General features: G+C 46.3%; 1 protein-coding gene across 1 annotated transcript in view; it reads left to right on the top strand.

Annotated features, from left to right (window-relative positions):
* The first annotated feature begins 395 nt into the window (after positions 1–395).
* The window catches only part of susd1 (sushi domain containing 1), a 66,092-nt gene continuing 54,674 nt past the window's right edge, over positions 396–11,813 (top strand). Inside the window, exons 1-4 of the mRNA XM_080189580.1 lie at positions 396–414; positions 1,056–1,190; positions 2,555–2,719; positions 9,954–10,133. Of these exons, the coding sequence (XP_080045706.1) occupies positions 396–414; positions 1,056–1,190; positions 2,555–2,719; positions 9,954–10,133 (499 nt within the window). The remainder of the gene's footprint in view (positions 415–1,055; positions 1,191–2,554; positions 2,720–9,953; positions 10,134–11,813) is intronic.

Genomic DNA, 11,813 nt, shown 5'->3' with positions numbered 1-11,813 from the left:
TCACTTACCTCTCTTCCTGCTGGTTTCCAGTATGGTCCCGACTGTGCCTGGTCTCTGACAATGGGAGATCTGCATGTGTTCCCGAAAATCCTGCAAAATGGCCAACATGTGCTTCTCCCAACCCAATGCACCAAAAAATTAGTAGAATCAGGCCCAGTACATCCGGGGTGTGTGGGGTCCTCAATTATGCCAGCTGCTTTTCCAAGGCAGTGGGAAATACAGACAGAGTCAATGAATGGGAGGCTGGTTTGTGTGATGGACTGGGCTTCGTTCACAACACAAAATTGATCCCATGTAAGAACAAGTGAGTTCTGGGCTGAAGTGCAATTGGAGAACAGTGGGAAGCTTTGCCTTCAGGATGAGCAAGGTGAAGGGTTAAAAGGGACCAGGTAAGCATGAAGGAGGAAGTGTCAGGTGAATTAAAAAGCATTAAGTTTGACAAATCCCCAGGGCCAGATGGTATCTATCCTAGATTACTTAGGGAGACAAGAGATGAAATTGCTGGGCCTCTAACAGAAATCTTTGTTTCCTCATTGGCCACTGGTGATGTCCCAGAGGATTGGAGGATAGCTAGTGTTGGCCCATTATTTATGAAGAGTAGCAAGGATAACCCGGGTAACTGTAGGCCAGTGAGTTTGATGTCAGTGATAGTGAAATTGTTGGAGAAGATTCTTTGAGATAGGATCTATGCACATTTGGAACTGAATGGACTTGTTAGTGGCAGACAGCATGGTTTTGTATGAGGGAGGTCATGTCTTACTAATTTAATTGAGTTTTTTGGAGGGGTGACAAAAATGATTGGCGAGGGAAGGACTGTGGATGTTTTGGATGTACATGGAGTTTTGTAAAGGGGAATAGAGGGATACGAGCAGTTGATGTAGGTAGGACAGTGGCGCAGGCTTGGAGGGCCAATGGACCTGTTCTTGTGCTGTTTGGTTCTTTGTCAGGTTAGTTAGTTAGGTAGTTTATTTTATTAGTCACAAGTCTTACATTAACACTGCAACAGGGAGCAGAGTCTGACTCAGTGTGAACGCCCATATTACCTTTCTGTGTAGCAGCAGCAATAACGAATGCCACCCTGGATGTTTGTTCCACCTGTCACATGAATGCTTCCTGTACAATTACCAACGGAGCAAAGACCTGTACTTGTAACTACGGATTCTACGGGAATGGAATTACTTTCTGCACAGGTGAGACATTTGGGAAAATAATGTTTAGCGTATTTTTTAAGGACTGTGCATGACAGAAGTTTATAGACTGAAGCCAGACAAAGGACTCTGCATTCTGTGTGTAATCTTTTATAGACTAAAGTTAAAGCCCAGCAATAAAAAAATCTTAATAACACAAAGCTGGGAAGCACTGATAACAATATTAGGTGATTAACACTCAATTTGGCAATCTTTACCTGGCACAGGTTTGTTTAGTAATGGCCATGTCTCTCTCAATAGGGGAGGCAGTGGCATAGTGGTATTATTGCTGGACTGGTAATCCAGAGACCGGGGTAATGTTCTGGGGACACGGGTTCAAATCCCACCATGGCAGATGGAGGAATTTTAATTCAATAAAAATCTGGAATTAGCAGTCGAATGGCTATGAAACCATTGCCGATTGTCGGAAAAACTCATCTGACTCTTTCATGCCCTTTAAGGAAGGAAATCTGCCGTCCTTACCCAGTCTGGCCTACATGTGACTCCAGAGCAACAGCAATGTAGTTGACTCTCAACTACCCTCAGGGATGGGCAATAAATGTTGCTCCAACCCAGCCAGCGATGCCCCCATCCCATTGAATGAATAAAAAGAAATTAGCTGCTGCATGAACTTTCACTTTGGTGAAAGTTAGTTTGGTGTGTTGTCACTGCATCCTATTATCTAATGAGTGAATTAATACAGTGGGAGTGAACCATTGCTGCTGAAGCTAAGGCAGCAGCTAGTGTCCCACAATGTCAATAACTAGTAGTTAGGATTCAACACCCTCACCGCCATGGATCAGGTTCGATTCCCAGTCAGGGAATTACATGTTTAGGGGTGGCACAGTGGTTAGCACTGCTGCCTCACAGCACCAGGGACCCGCCTTCGAATCCCGGCTTGGGTCACTGTCTGTGTGGAGTCTGCACATTCTCCCTGTCCCTACATGGGTTCCCTCCGGGCACTCCAGTTTCCTTCCACAGTCTGAAAGATGTGCAGGTTAAGGTGCGAACAAGCACTGGATTGTGGCGACTCGGAAAATTTCACAGTAACTTCATTGCAGTGTTAATGTAAGTCTTGTGATTAATAAATAACCTTTAACTTTACATAGGCTGAAATCTTATGGCCATTCCCACTGGTGGAATATTCTGGTACTGTTAAAAGTGACCACCTTTCCTGCTGCCATAGGTTCCCCAATGCAAACTACTGAACCCGGATCCCTGACGCTGTGAGGCAGCAGTGCTAACCACTGTGCCACCATTGTCACCCACCATACAAAATGTTAGTAGCATTGGCATGGTAATGTAATGCATGTTTTGTGTGCAATGATATGACCGAGATTGAATTTTATTTATTATGTTCTTCCTAGATAAAGATGAATGCCAACATGGGACTATAAAGATCTGTGGCGACTTTGCAACTTGTTTCAATACATTTGGAGGCTATTACTGTATATGCAATGAAGGATACAGACCATCTAACAATAAGGGATATAAGGAGCCTTTCACTCCCAATGATGGAACTCAGTGTGCAAGTAAATTATCAACCAGCTTCTTTCTTTCTTTTGGTGAATTTCAACTTGTGGGAAAGATAAACAGAGTCCATTGGAATGTTGGTTGTAGGTTTAAAAATATTCAGATTGCCAATTTTCTGTTGCAAACGTGAATGGAATAGTTTTTAGGAATGCCTGTGTATCTGCCTCAGATGTTTCTATCTGAATAATATTCTATCTGGGCTGCTCGCACAGAGAACATCATAACAGGGGCAGAGGCTTTTTCCTACGGTCTAATTGATTTGAACATAAGAACATAAGAAATAGGAGCAGGAGTAGGCCATCTAGCCCTTCGAGCCTGCCCCGTCATTCAATAAGATCATGGCTGATCTGTCGTGGCTCAGTTCCACATTCCCGCCCTCTCCCCATAACCCTTAATCCCCTCTCTTATCAAAAACCCATCAACCCGCGTCTTAAAAATATTTAGCGAGGTAGCCTCCACCACTTCAACGGGCAGAGAATTCCAGAGATGCACCAACCTTTGAGTGAAGAAGTTCCTCCTCAACTCCGTTCTAAACCACCCCCCCTTTATCTTGAGGCTGTGCCCCCTAGTCCTATTATCCTTTCTGAGCGGGAAGAGTCTCTCCACCTCTATCCTATCCATCCCATTCATCATCTTATACGTCTCAATGAGATCTCCCCTCATTCTTCTAAACTCTAACGAGTACAAGCCTAGTTTATTCAGCCTCTCCTCATAGCTCAACCCCCTCAACTCCGGCATCAGCCTAGTAAACCTCCTCTGCACTCCCTCCAAGGCCAAAATATCCTTGCGTAAGTACGGCGCCCAAAACTGCACACAGTACTCCAGCTGCGGCCTCACCAATGCCCTATACAGCTGCAGCAAGATCTCCCTACTTTTATATTCAATCCCCTTCGCTATGAAGGCCAGCATCCCATTCGCCTTCCTGATCACCTGCAAGCTGGGTTTTTGCGACTCATGCACAAGGACCCCGAGGTCCCTCTGCACCGTCGCCTGCTGCAGTTTTTCGCCACGTAAGTGATAATCCTTCCTACCATTATTCCTACCAAAGTGATTTGATTTATTATTGTCACATGTATTAGGATACAGTGACAAGTATTGTTTCTTGTGCGCATTATACAGACAAAGCATACCGTTCATAGAGAAGGCAAGGAGAGAGTGCTGAATGCAGTGTTACAGTCACAGCGAGGGTGTAGAGAAAGATCAACTTAATGTGAGGTAGGTCCATTCAAAAGTCTGACAGCAGCAGGGAAGAAGCTGTTCTTAAGTCGTTTGGTACGTGACCTCAGACTTTTGTATCTTTTTTGTAAGTGAAGTGATTCGCGCAGAAAGCAAGGGCGAGTGAAGTGAGGTGCGTGCTGATTGCTCACAACACGGACTGTGAGAGCCGTGCGCTCTCTCTGCGTCCAATGTGTAAATTTTTTTTGTTCTTGCCATTTGAGGTTGATGTCTTTCTATTAATATATAAATGATTAAGCATTTTCTATAACTTGTTCTGCAATATTCAGCATGCATTAAATGTACTTACTCTTTATTCATGGAGTGATGGTTAGTAAACAAGCCCAATTTCAAATTTGCGGCCCACTGAGATGAAGGAGAGCCCCTCATGCGGCTCACTCACTCAGTCTAGGCTGCCCATCACTGCCTTAGCTTCATTCAGAACTTCTTCACTGAGGCCAGGCTGAAGTCACACTGAGATCTAACTCCACACGTGCCAACAACTTGCCATCACATTGCTAAACAGGTCAGTTCTTCTCTCATGTGACCCTGGAGATTGACTCTCATTGGCTGTGCGTGATCTCAAAGTGAAGCTTGAATCCATCGCCACTTGACATCCCCCACCCGTACACTTCCCAGCTGGAGGCACCAATTAGGGATCGATGGTGGCAACAGGATAATGTCACTGGATTAGTATCCCCTGTGCCCTGGCTAATGCCTTGGAGACATGGGTTCAAATCCCACTGTGCAGATAATGAAATTTTGAAGATTTATTGAATCCCTACAGTGCAGAAAAAAGGCCATTTGGCCCATCAAGTGTGGCTCTATCCCCATAACCCCACGTATTTACCCTGCTAATCTTCCAGACACTAAGGGTCAATTTAGTGTGGCCAATCAACCTAACACACACATCTTTGGACTGCGGGAGGACACCAGAGCACCCGGAGGAAACCCACGCAGACACAGGGAGAACATGCAAACTCCACACAGACAATGACCCAAGCCGGGAATAGAACCTGGGTCCCTGGCACTGTGAGGCAGCAGTGCCAACCACTGTGCCACCGTGCTGCCCATTTAAATTTAAATTCACTTAAATCTGGAACTGAGTGCTACTCTTAGTAATGGCATTCGGGAAACTGTCATCGACCATCTGAAAACTCGCCTGGTTCTCAAATGTTCTTTAGGGAAGGAAACCTGCCGATCTTACCTCACGGTCTGTTACGACATGTGACTCCAAACCCACAACAATGTGGCTGACTCTCAACTGCCTTCCGAACTAGCCAAGCAAGCCACTCAGTTCAAGGGCAATTAGGGATGGGCAATAAATGCTGGCCTAGGCCAGCGATGCCCACACCCCAATGAAAGAATAAATTAAAAACAAGTAACAATTATGAATGGCCAACCCTGGCAGATTGATTTTGCTCCCCACATCATTCCGAATCCGGAACACTGATGCTGATGAAAGGACCTCCATTGGATTATCCGGGGTGAGATAGAAAGGACAAAGTTAGCAACAACGTACATTTATTCACCTTGGACATCACAAAACCTGTTGATATTCAGCCACTGAAGGAGGAGATACAGGGGCGCATTTTATCGTCCCGGTCACCATCAGAATTGGAGCGGGCCGGGGCGGACCATAGAAAGGTCCGTTGGTCTCGGATGGGATTTTCCGGTTTTGGGGCAAGCGAGGCCGGAAAATCTTACCCACAAAGTCAGGGTAGACATCGGAAAGCTCGGTCAAAGAAGTAGGCTCTAAAGTGCCTCCTGTTGGTTGGGAGAAACAGAAAGGGAGGTGGAGAGGTTTATGGAGGAAGTTCTCAGAGCAAGGCAGCTGGAAATGAGACCCGCCAATGGTGGAGAATTAAATTCGGGATGCATTGGAGGCCGGAATTGGAAGAACTCAGAGCTCTCAGAGGGTTGTGGGGCTGGAGGAAGGCGGAGAGATAGGGAGACACCATGGATAGGTTTGAAAACAAGGATGGATTTGTCAAAGTTGAGGCTTTGTCAGAGTGGGAACTGTTGTGAGTCACCGATCACAGAGGTGGTGGGAGAATGGGGCTTGATGGGAGTTGAGTTAAAATATTGGCAGCAAAGCTGCGAATGGACGGCACGGAGGCACAGTGGTTAGCTCTGCTGCCTCACAGTGCCAGGAACCCAGGTTCAAGTCCTGACTTGAGCCACTGCCTGTGTGGGGTTTGCATGTTCTCCCCATGTCTACATGGGTTTCCTCTGGGTGCTCTGGTTTCCTCCCATAGTCTGAAAGATGTGCTAATTAGGTGCTTTGGCCATACTAAATTCTCCCTCAGAGTACCCAAACAGGCGCCGGAGTGTTGCGACTAGGGGATTTTCACAGTAACTTCCTTGCAGTGTTAATGTAAGCCTACTTGTGATGAATAAATAAACTTTGAATGAGCACACAACTCTTTGTCGGGTGGGAGACAGGAGAACAGCCAGGAGAATATTGGAATAGTCAAATCCAAAGGCATCAGAGGCAATGATGTGGGTCCCAACAGCAAGTGAGCTGAGCAGGGTGGAGTCAGGCAACTTTAGGGAGGGGGGTGACCTTGGTGACGGTGTGGGTAAGGAAGCTCACCCTGAGATCTAACCAAGGTGGCAAATAATCTGACCACGATTCAGGAATAAAACAAAAAGACTGAGCTGCATTGATATAGCGCCCCTCACAAACTCAGACTAGAACAAAGCGACTTACAGCCGTGATGTTTTTGGATGCCTTCCTTCACAGACAGCAAAGAGAGGAGAGCAAAGGACAAGGAACAAAGAAAATCATGGCACAGGACCAGGCCATTCGGCCCTCCAAGCCTGCACCAACCATGCTGCCAATCTGAACCAAAACCTCCTACCCTTCCGGGACCACATTCCCATCCTATTCATGTATTTGTCCAGATGCCCTGGAAAGGTCACGATTATATCTGCTTCCACTACCTCCCCTGGCAGAGAGTTCCAGGCACCCACTACTCTCTGTGTAAAAAAACATGCCTCGCACATCTCCTCTAAACCTTGCCCCTCGCACCTTAAACCTGTGCCCTCTAGTCATTGACTCTTCCACACTGGGAAAAAGCCCCTGAAAGTTGAGGATAAGGGGTAAACCTTTTAAAACTGAGGTGAGGAGCAATTTCTTCACCCGGAAAGTGGTGAATGTGTGAAAGTAGTTGGGGCTAAAATGTTGTCTGAGTTGAAGAATAAATTAGGTATAGCTCTCGGGGCTAAAGTGATCAAGGGATGTGGGGGATCAGGATATGGAACTTGATGATCAGGCATGATCAAAATGAATGGCGGAGCAGGCTCCAAGGGTGGAATGGCCTACTCCAGCATCTATTTTCTGTGTTTCTTTCACAGCTTGTCAGGTGACCTATTGCCTGATAATATAAAACAATAGCCCACAAGTATTTGTTTTGCTTTTGCAACGTGGGAAAGGGGGAGTTAACTGGGATCTTCCTGGTCCCAGGGGCTCAGCTGCTCGTGTACTTGGCCACAGCGAGAAGCCTTGAGCAGCTGGGAATTGGGTTGTTGTCAGCCAGCGGCTCCACATCACAAACATGGATTAACATCCTTCCCCACGGAGGGAACAGTTGCTTCCTCAGCTGGGAATTCTGTCACGTTGCACACGGTGGCCTTCACTGCAGAAAGGATATAAAGCTAAAGCTAAGACCATAATGGGACAAATCTATTAATAAAATCCAGGATTGCCACTGGTCTGACAGCAATTAATCTCATGAATTTAGAAATCAAATTACATTCCTCGCCCTATTCTATTGAGCTAAATACACTGTTGTTTTTGGACATTTCCCAGGGGCTATCTGTATTTTGAACATGGACAGAATTTCATAAAATCCCTACAATACAGAAAGAGACCATTCGGCCCATCGAGTCTGCACCGACAACAATCCCACCCCTACCCCTGTAACCCCACATATTTACCCTGCTAATCCCCCTGACACTAGGGTTAATTTAGCACGGCCAGTCCGCCTAACCCGCACATCTTTGGACTGTAGGAGGAAACCAGAGCATCTGGAGGAAACCTGCACAGACAAGGGGAGAATGTGCAGACTCCACACAGACAGTGACCCAAGCTGGGAATTGAACCTGGGTCCCTGGCGCTGTGAGGCAGCAGTGCTAACCCACCGTGCCGCCCCTAGCTAAAGGGATTGACTCCTTTGTCTGAAGGTCATCTAAGTGCCCCTGCAAGGAATTTACAAATGCCTGTATTGATTATACATGGTTTCTGCGATGATGATTTGTGGAGAGATGTGTTCCCAAAAATTGTTTACAAAAAGAAAGTTACACACAGCGAGTTGTTATAATTAGGAATGCATAGCCTGGGTGGCACAGTGGTTAGCACTGCTGCCTCACAGTGCCAGGGATCCAGGTTCGATTCCCAGTTTGAGTCTCTATACGGAGCTATATGTTCTCCCTGTGTCTGCGTGGGTTTCCTCCCACAGTCTGAAAGACTTGCTGATTAGGTGCATTGGCCATGCTAAGTTCTCCCTCAGTGTAACTCGAACAGGCGCCGGAGTGTGGTGACGAGGGGAATTTCACAGCAACTTCATTGCAGTGTTAATGTAAGCCTTCTCGTGGCACTAAATAAATAAAAATGTGTTGGAAGCAGATTCAACAGTGACATTCTGAAGGGAATTGGATAAATACTTGAATGGGAATAAGCTACAGGCTGTGGGGGGAGCAGGACCAAGTGGATCAATCTTTCAAAGAGCTAGCACATGGCCTAATGGGCTGAATGGTCCCCTTCAGTATTGTTATCATTCTATGATTCTATAATAGTATTGGAAAATCTCTCTTGTGGCTCGTGGAAGAAGGTTTTGTATGATGATATCCTGGAATGTTCAGCTTTTGAACTCAGGACAAAGTAGGTGCCCATTTAATTTATGAAGAATGCGATCTCTCAGTAATCTTCTAAGAATTGTTCCTAAGTACATTACTCCAATTGATAGTTGAGCCAATCAATAGTCTCTCTCACCGTGAACACCAGGAATCGTGTTGCATAAATCACATCGAGCAATTAGCCAAAAACTCGTTGATCCTGCGATCAGTTTAAAAGCTTAAATTAGACACCTAAGCATTCAAAATGGTGGACAGTGAGTTATATATGGCTCCCAACCAGCTCTCTCCTTCCCTTCTGATCGCGCCGTCCTTCAGTCAACTTCAATCGCTCCCTCTCCCCTTTACTTCCAAGCACCCCTGGTCCGTGCAACTCTCCCCCTCTGCAGCCCCTACCAGGAGACCTGAGGACCTTAACTATGAAACAGCTGAACTGTTCAATGCAGCATCACTATCAGGTCCCAGGCCCAATTTCAGGTGAGCCTTCAGACTCCGACTTACGTAAGAACATAAGAACTAGGAGCAGGAGTCGGCCATCTGGCCCCTCGAGCCTGTTCCATCATTCAATATGATCGTTGCTGATCTTTGTGTGGACTCAGCTCTACTTACCCGTATGCTCTCCATAACCCTTAATTCCTTTACTGTTCAAGACTTTATCTATCTTTGCCTTAAAAACATTCAATGAGGTAGCCTCAACTGCTTCACTGGGTAGGGAATTCCACAGATTCATAACTCTTTGGGTGAAGAAGTTCCTCCTCCACTCAGTTCTAAATCTGCTCCCTCTTATTTTGAGGCAATGCCCCCTAGTCCTAGTTTCACCCGCCATTGGAGACAACCTTCCTGCTTCTGTCTTATCTATTCCCTTCATAATCTTGTATCTTACCTATAAGATCTCCTCCCCATTCTTCTAAATTCCAATGAGTATAGTCGCAATCTACTTAGCCTTTCCTAAAAGTTAACCCTCTCAATTCCAGAATTCCGTCTGCACCACCTTCTGGCATGCTCTGATAATTCCCGACTCATTGAACTCACACCCTGAAACATGACCTCGCGGCAGTGCCCTACAGCGTCACCTTGACAAATATTTCATGGAAGTAACTGCTCGTGTGTAGAATAGATTCAGGAACCTCTGAACTAACTCGGGTTTGTGTCTCTCTGCAGTTGTTGACTGTAGGTCTCCACCGTCTTTACTGAACACAGTGTCACATCCACCCGTTAACACAACTTATGGGAGTACCGTGGTGTACCAGTGCCAGGCTGGCTATGTACGTGGGAGAGGAAATGACACCTTGAACTGCTCGGCCCAGGGGAAGTGGGAAGGAGCAAACCTGGAATGTGAAGGTCAGTGCTCCAGGAATGTTTCCAAACCTGAATAAAACTATGGGTAAGCATATAAGGGACATTCTGCAAGTGTGTCCGTTTTAATAATTTCCTCCCAGTTTAGCAATTTGTCCGTATGAGAGATCAAAAAATTAAACTCTTACTGAAAAGTAGCTCATCCTTTTTGGCGCAGTTGACCACAACATGCTCTGCTAATACCTCCTTCATCTCCCGTTCGTATCTGGAATCATGGAATAGAATCATATGCTGGAATTTTACCACCTTGCCCACCCAAGGCTCGCAGACCCGCTCGCGGCCAATAGAGAATGCCATTCTGCAATTCTTGCCTGCCCCGATTCTGGGCAGGCGTGCTAGTATAATTCAGGCCATAGAATCCCTACAGTGTAGAAGGAGACCATTGGGCCCATCGAGCCTGCACTGACTATAATCCTACTCAGGCCCTATCCCCCTAATCCCACATATTTACCCCTGCCACAGACACTGGGGTCAATTTAGCATGACCAGTCCACCTAACCCGCACATCTATCTGATCATGGCCAGAGAATGGGGTCTCTTCCCCCTGCCATGCTGTGCCCCCAGGTTTCTCCTTTCCTATTTTTCACCTACATGCTGCCCCTCAGTGACATCACCCACACTGTGAGTTTACACATGTACCCTGACCACACCCAGCCCAACCTCTCCTTACCCACCTCAACTCCTCCACTCTTGCCAAATTATCAAACTGCTTCTCCAACATCAGTACTGGATTGGCAGAGATTCCCTCCAGTTAAATATTGGGAAATCATAGAATCCCTACAGTGCAGAAGGAGGTCATTTGGCCCATTGAAGCTGTACTGACAACAATCACACCTAGGCCTTATCCCCGTAACCCCACATATTTACCCTGCTAAAATTCCTCTGAGCTACACATCCCAGGACACCAAGGGTCAATTTAGCATGGTCAATGCACCTAACCCGCACATCCTCGAACTGTAGAAGGAAGACTGAAGCCACTCTATTTGGTGTCCGCTCCAATCTCTGTTCCCTAGCAACTGACTCCGTCCCTTTCCCTGACAACAGTCTGGGACTGAACCACCCACTTTGCAACCTTGTTATTGTGTTTGACCCCAGGAAGAGCTTCTGACTACACACCTTCACTAAGACTGCCTGTTACCATCTCTTTAATATTGCCCACTTGTACCCCTGCCACACTGCTGCTGAAACTCTCATCCATGCTTTTGTTACTCCTTGACTCGACTTTTCCAACACACACCTGGCTGATCTCCCACATTCTACCCTCCGGCAACTTCAGATCATCCGAAAGTCGTGACTTAAGATATTCCAAGCCCCCATCCACGCCAATTTGCATTGGTTCACTGGTTAAGCAGAATTTGGATTCTAAGTCCTTCATTCTTATTTTCAAATCGCTCCAGTGCCTTGCCCTTCCCTATCCCTGTAAGCTCCTCGAGCCTGTGGGATCCTCTGGACGGTTTGCCTTAGTTAAAAGGCTTCATTCTAAGGTATTTCTGCCTAGTGTAACTAACCATGCTATGCTTTAAAGCGAATTTAAGCTAACTTGGCTGCACTTTAAGAGTCAGATTGGAATTCTGGGTTCAGGTAGAAAATAAACGACATTTGACAATGCCAGGCACACAAAATTTTGTCAGAAACAAGCTTTCATGGTCACACAGCTGAGAATTG

This window comes from Carcharhinus amblyrhynchos, chromosome 5, assembly GCF_965287045.1.
Source record: "Carcharhinus amblyrhynchos chromosome 5, sCarAmb.v2.hapA, whole genome shotgun sequence".
Taxonomy (NCBI): domain Eukaryota; kingdom Metazoa; phylum Chordata; class Chondrichthyes; order Carcharhiniformes; family Carcharhinidae; genus Carcharhinus; species Carcharhinus amblyrhynchos.
This window is presented reverse-complemented; position numbering and strand designations above follow the sequence as displayed.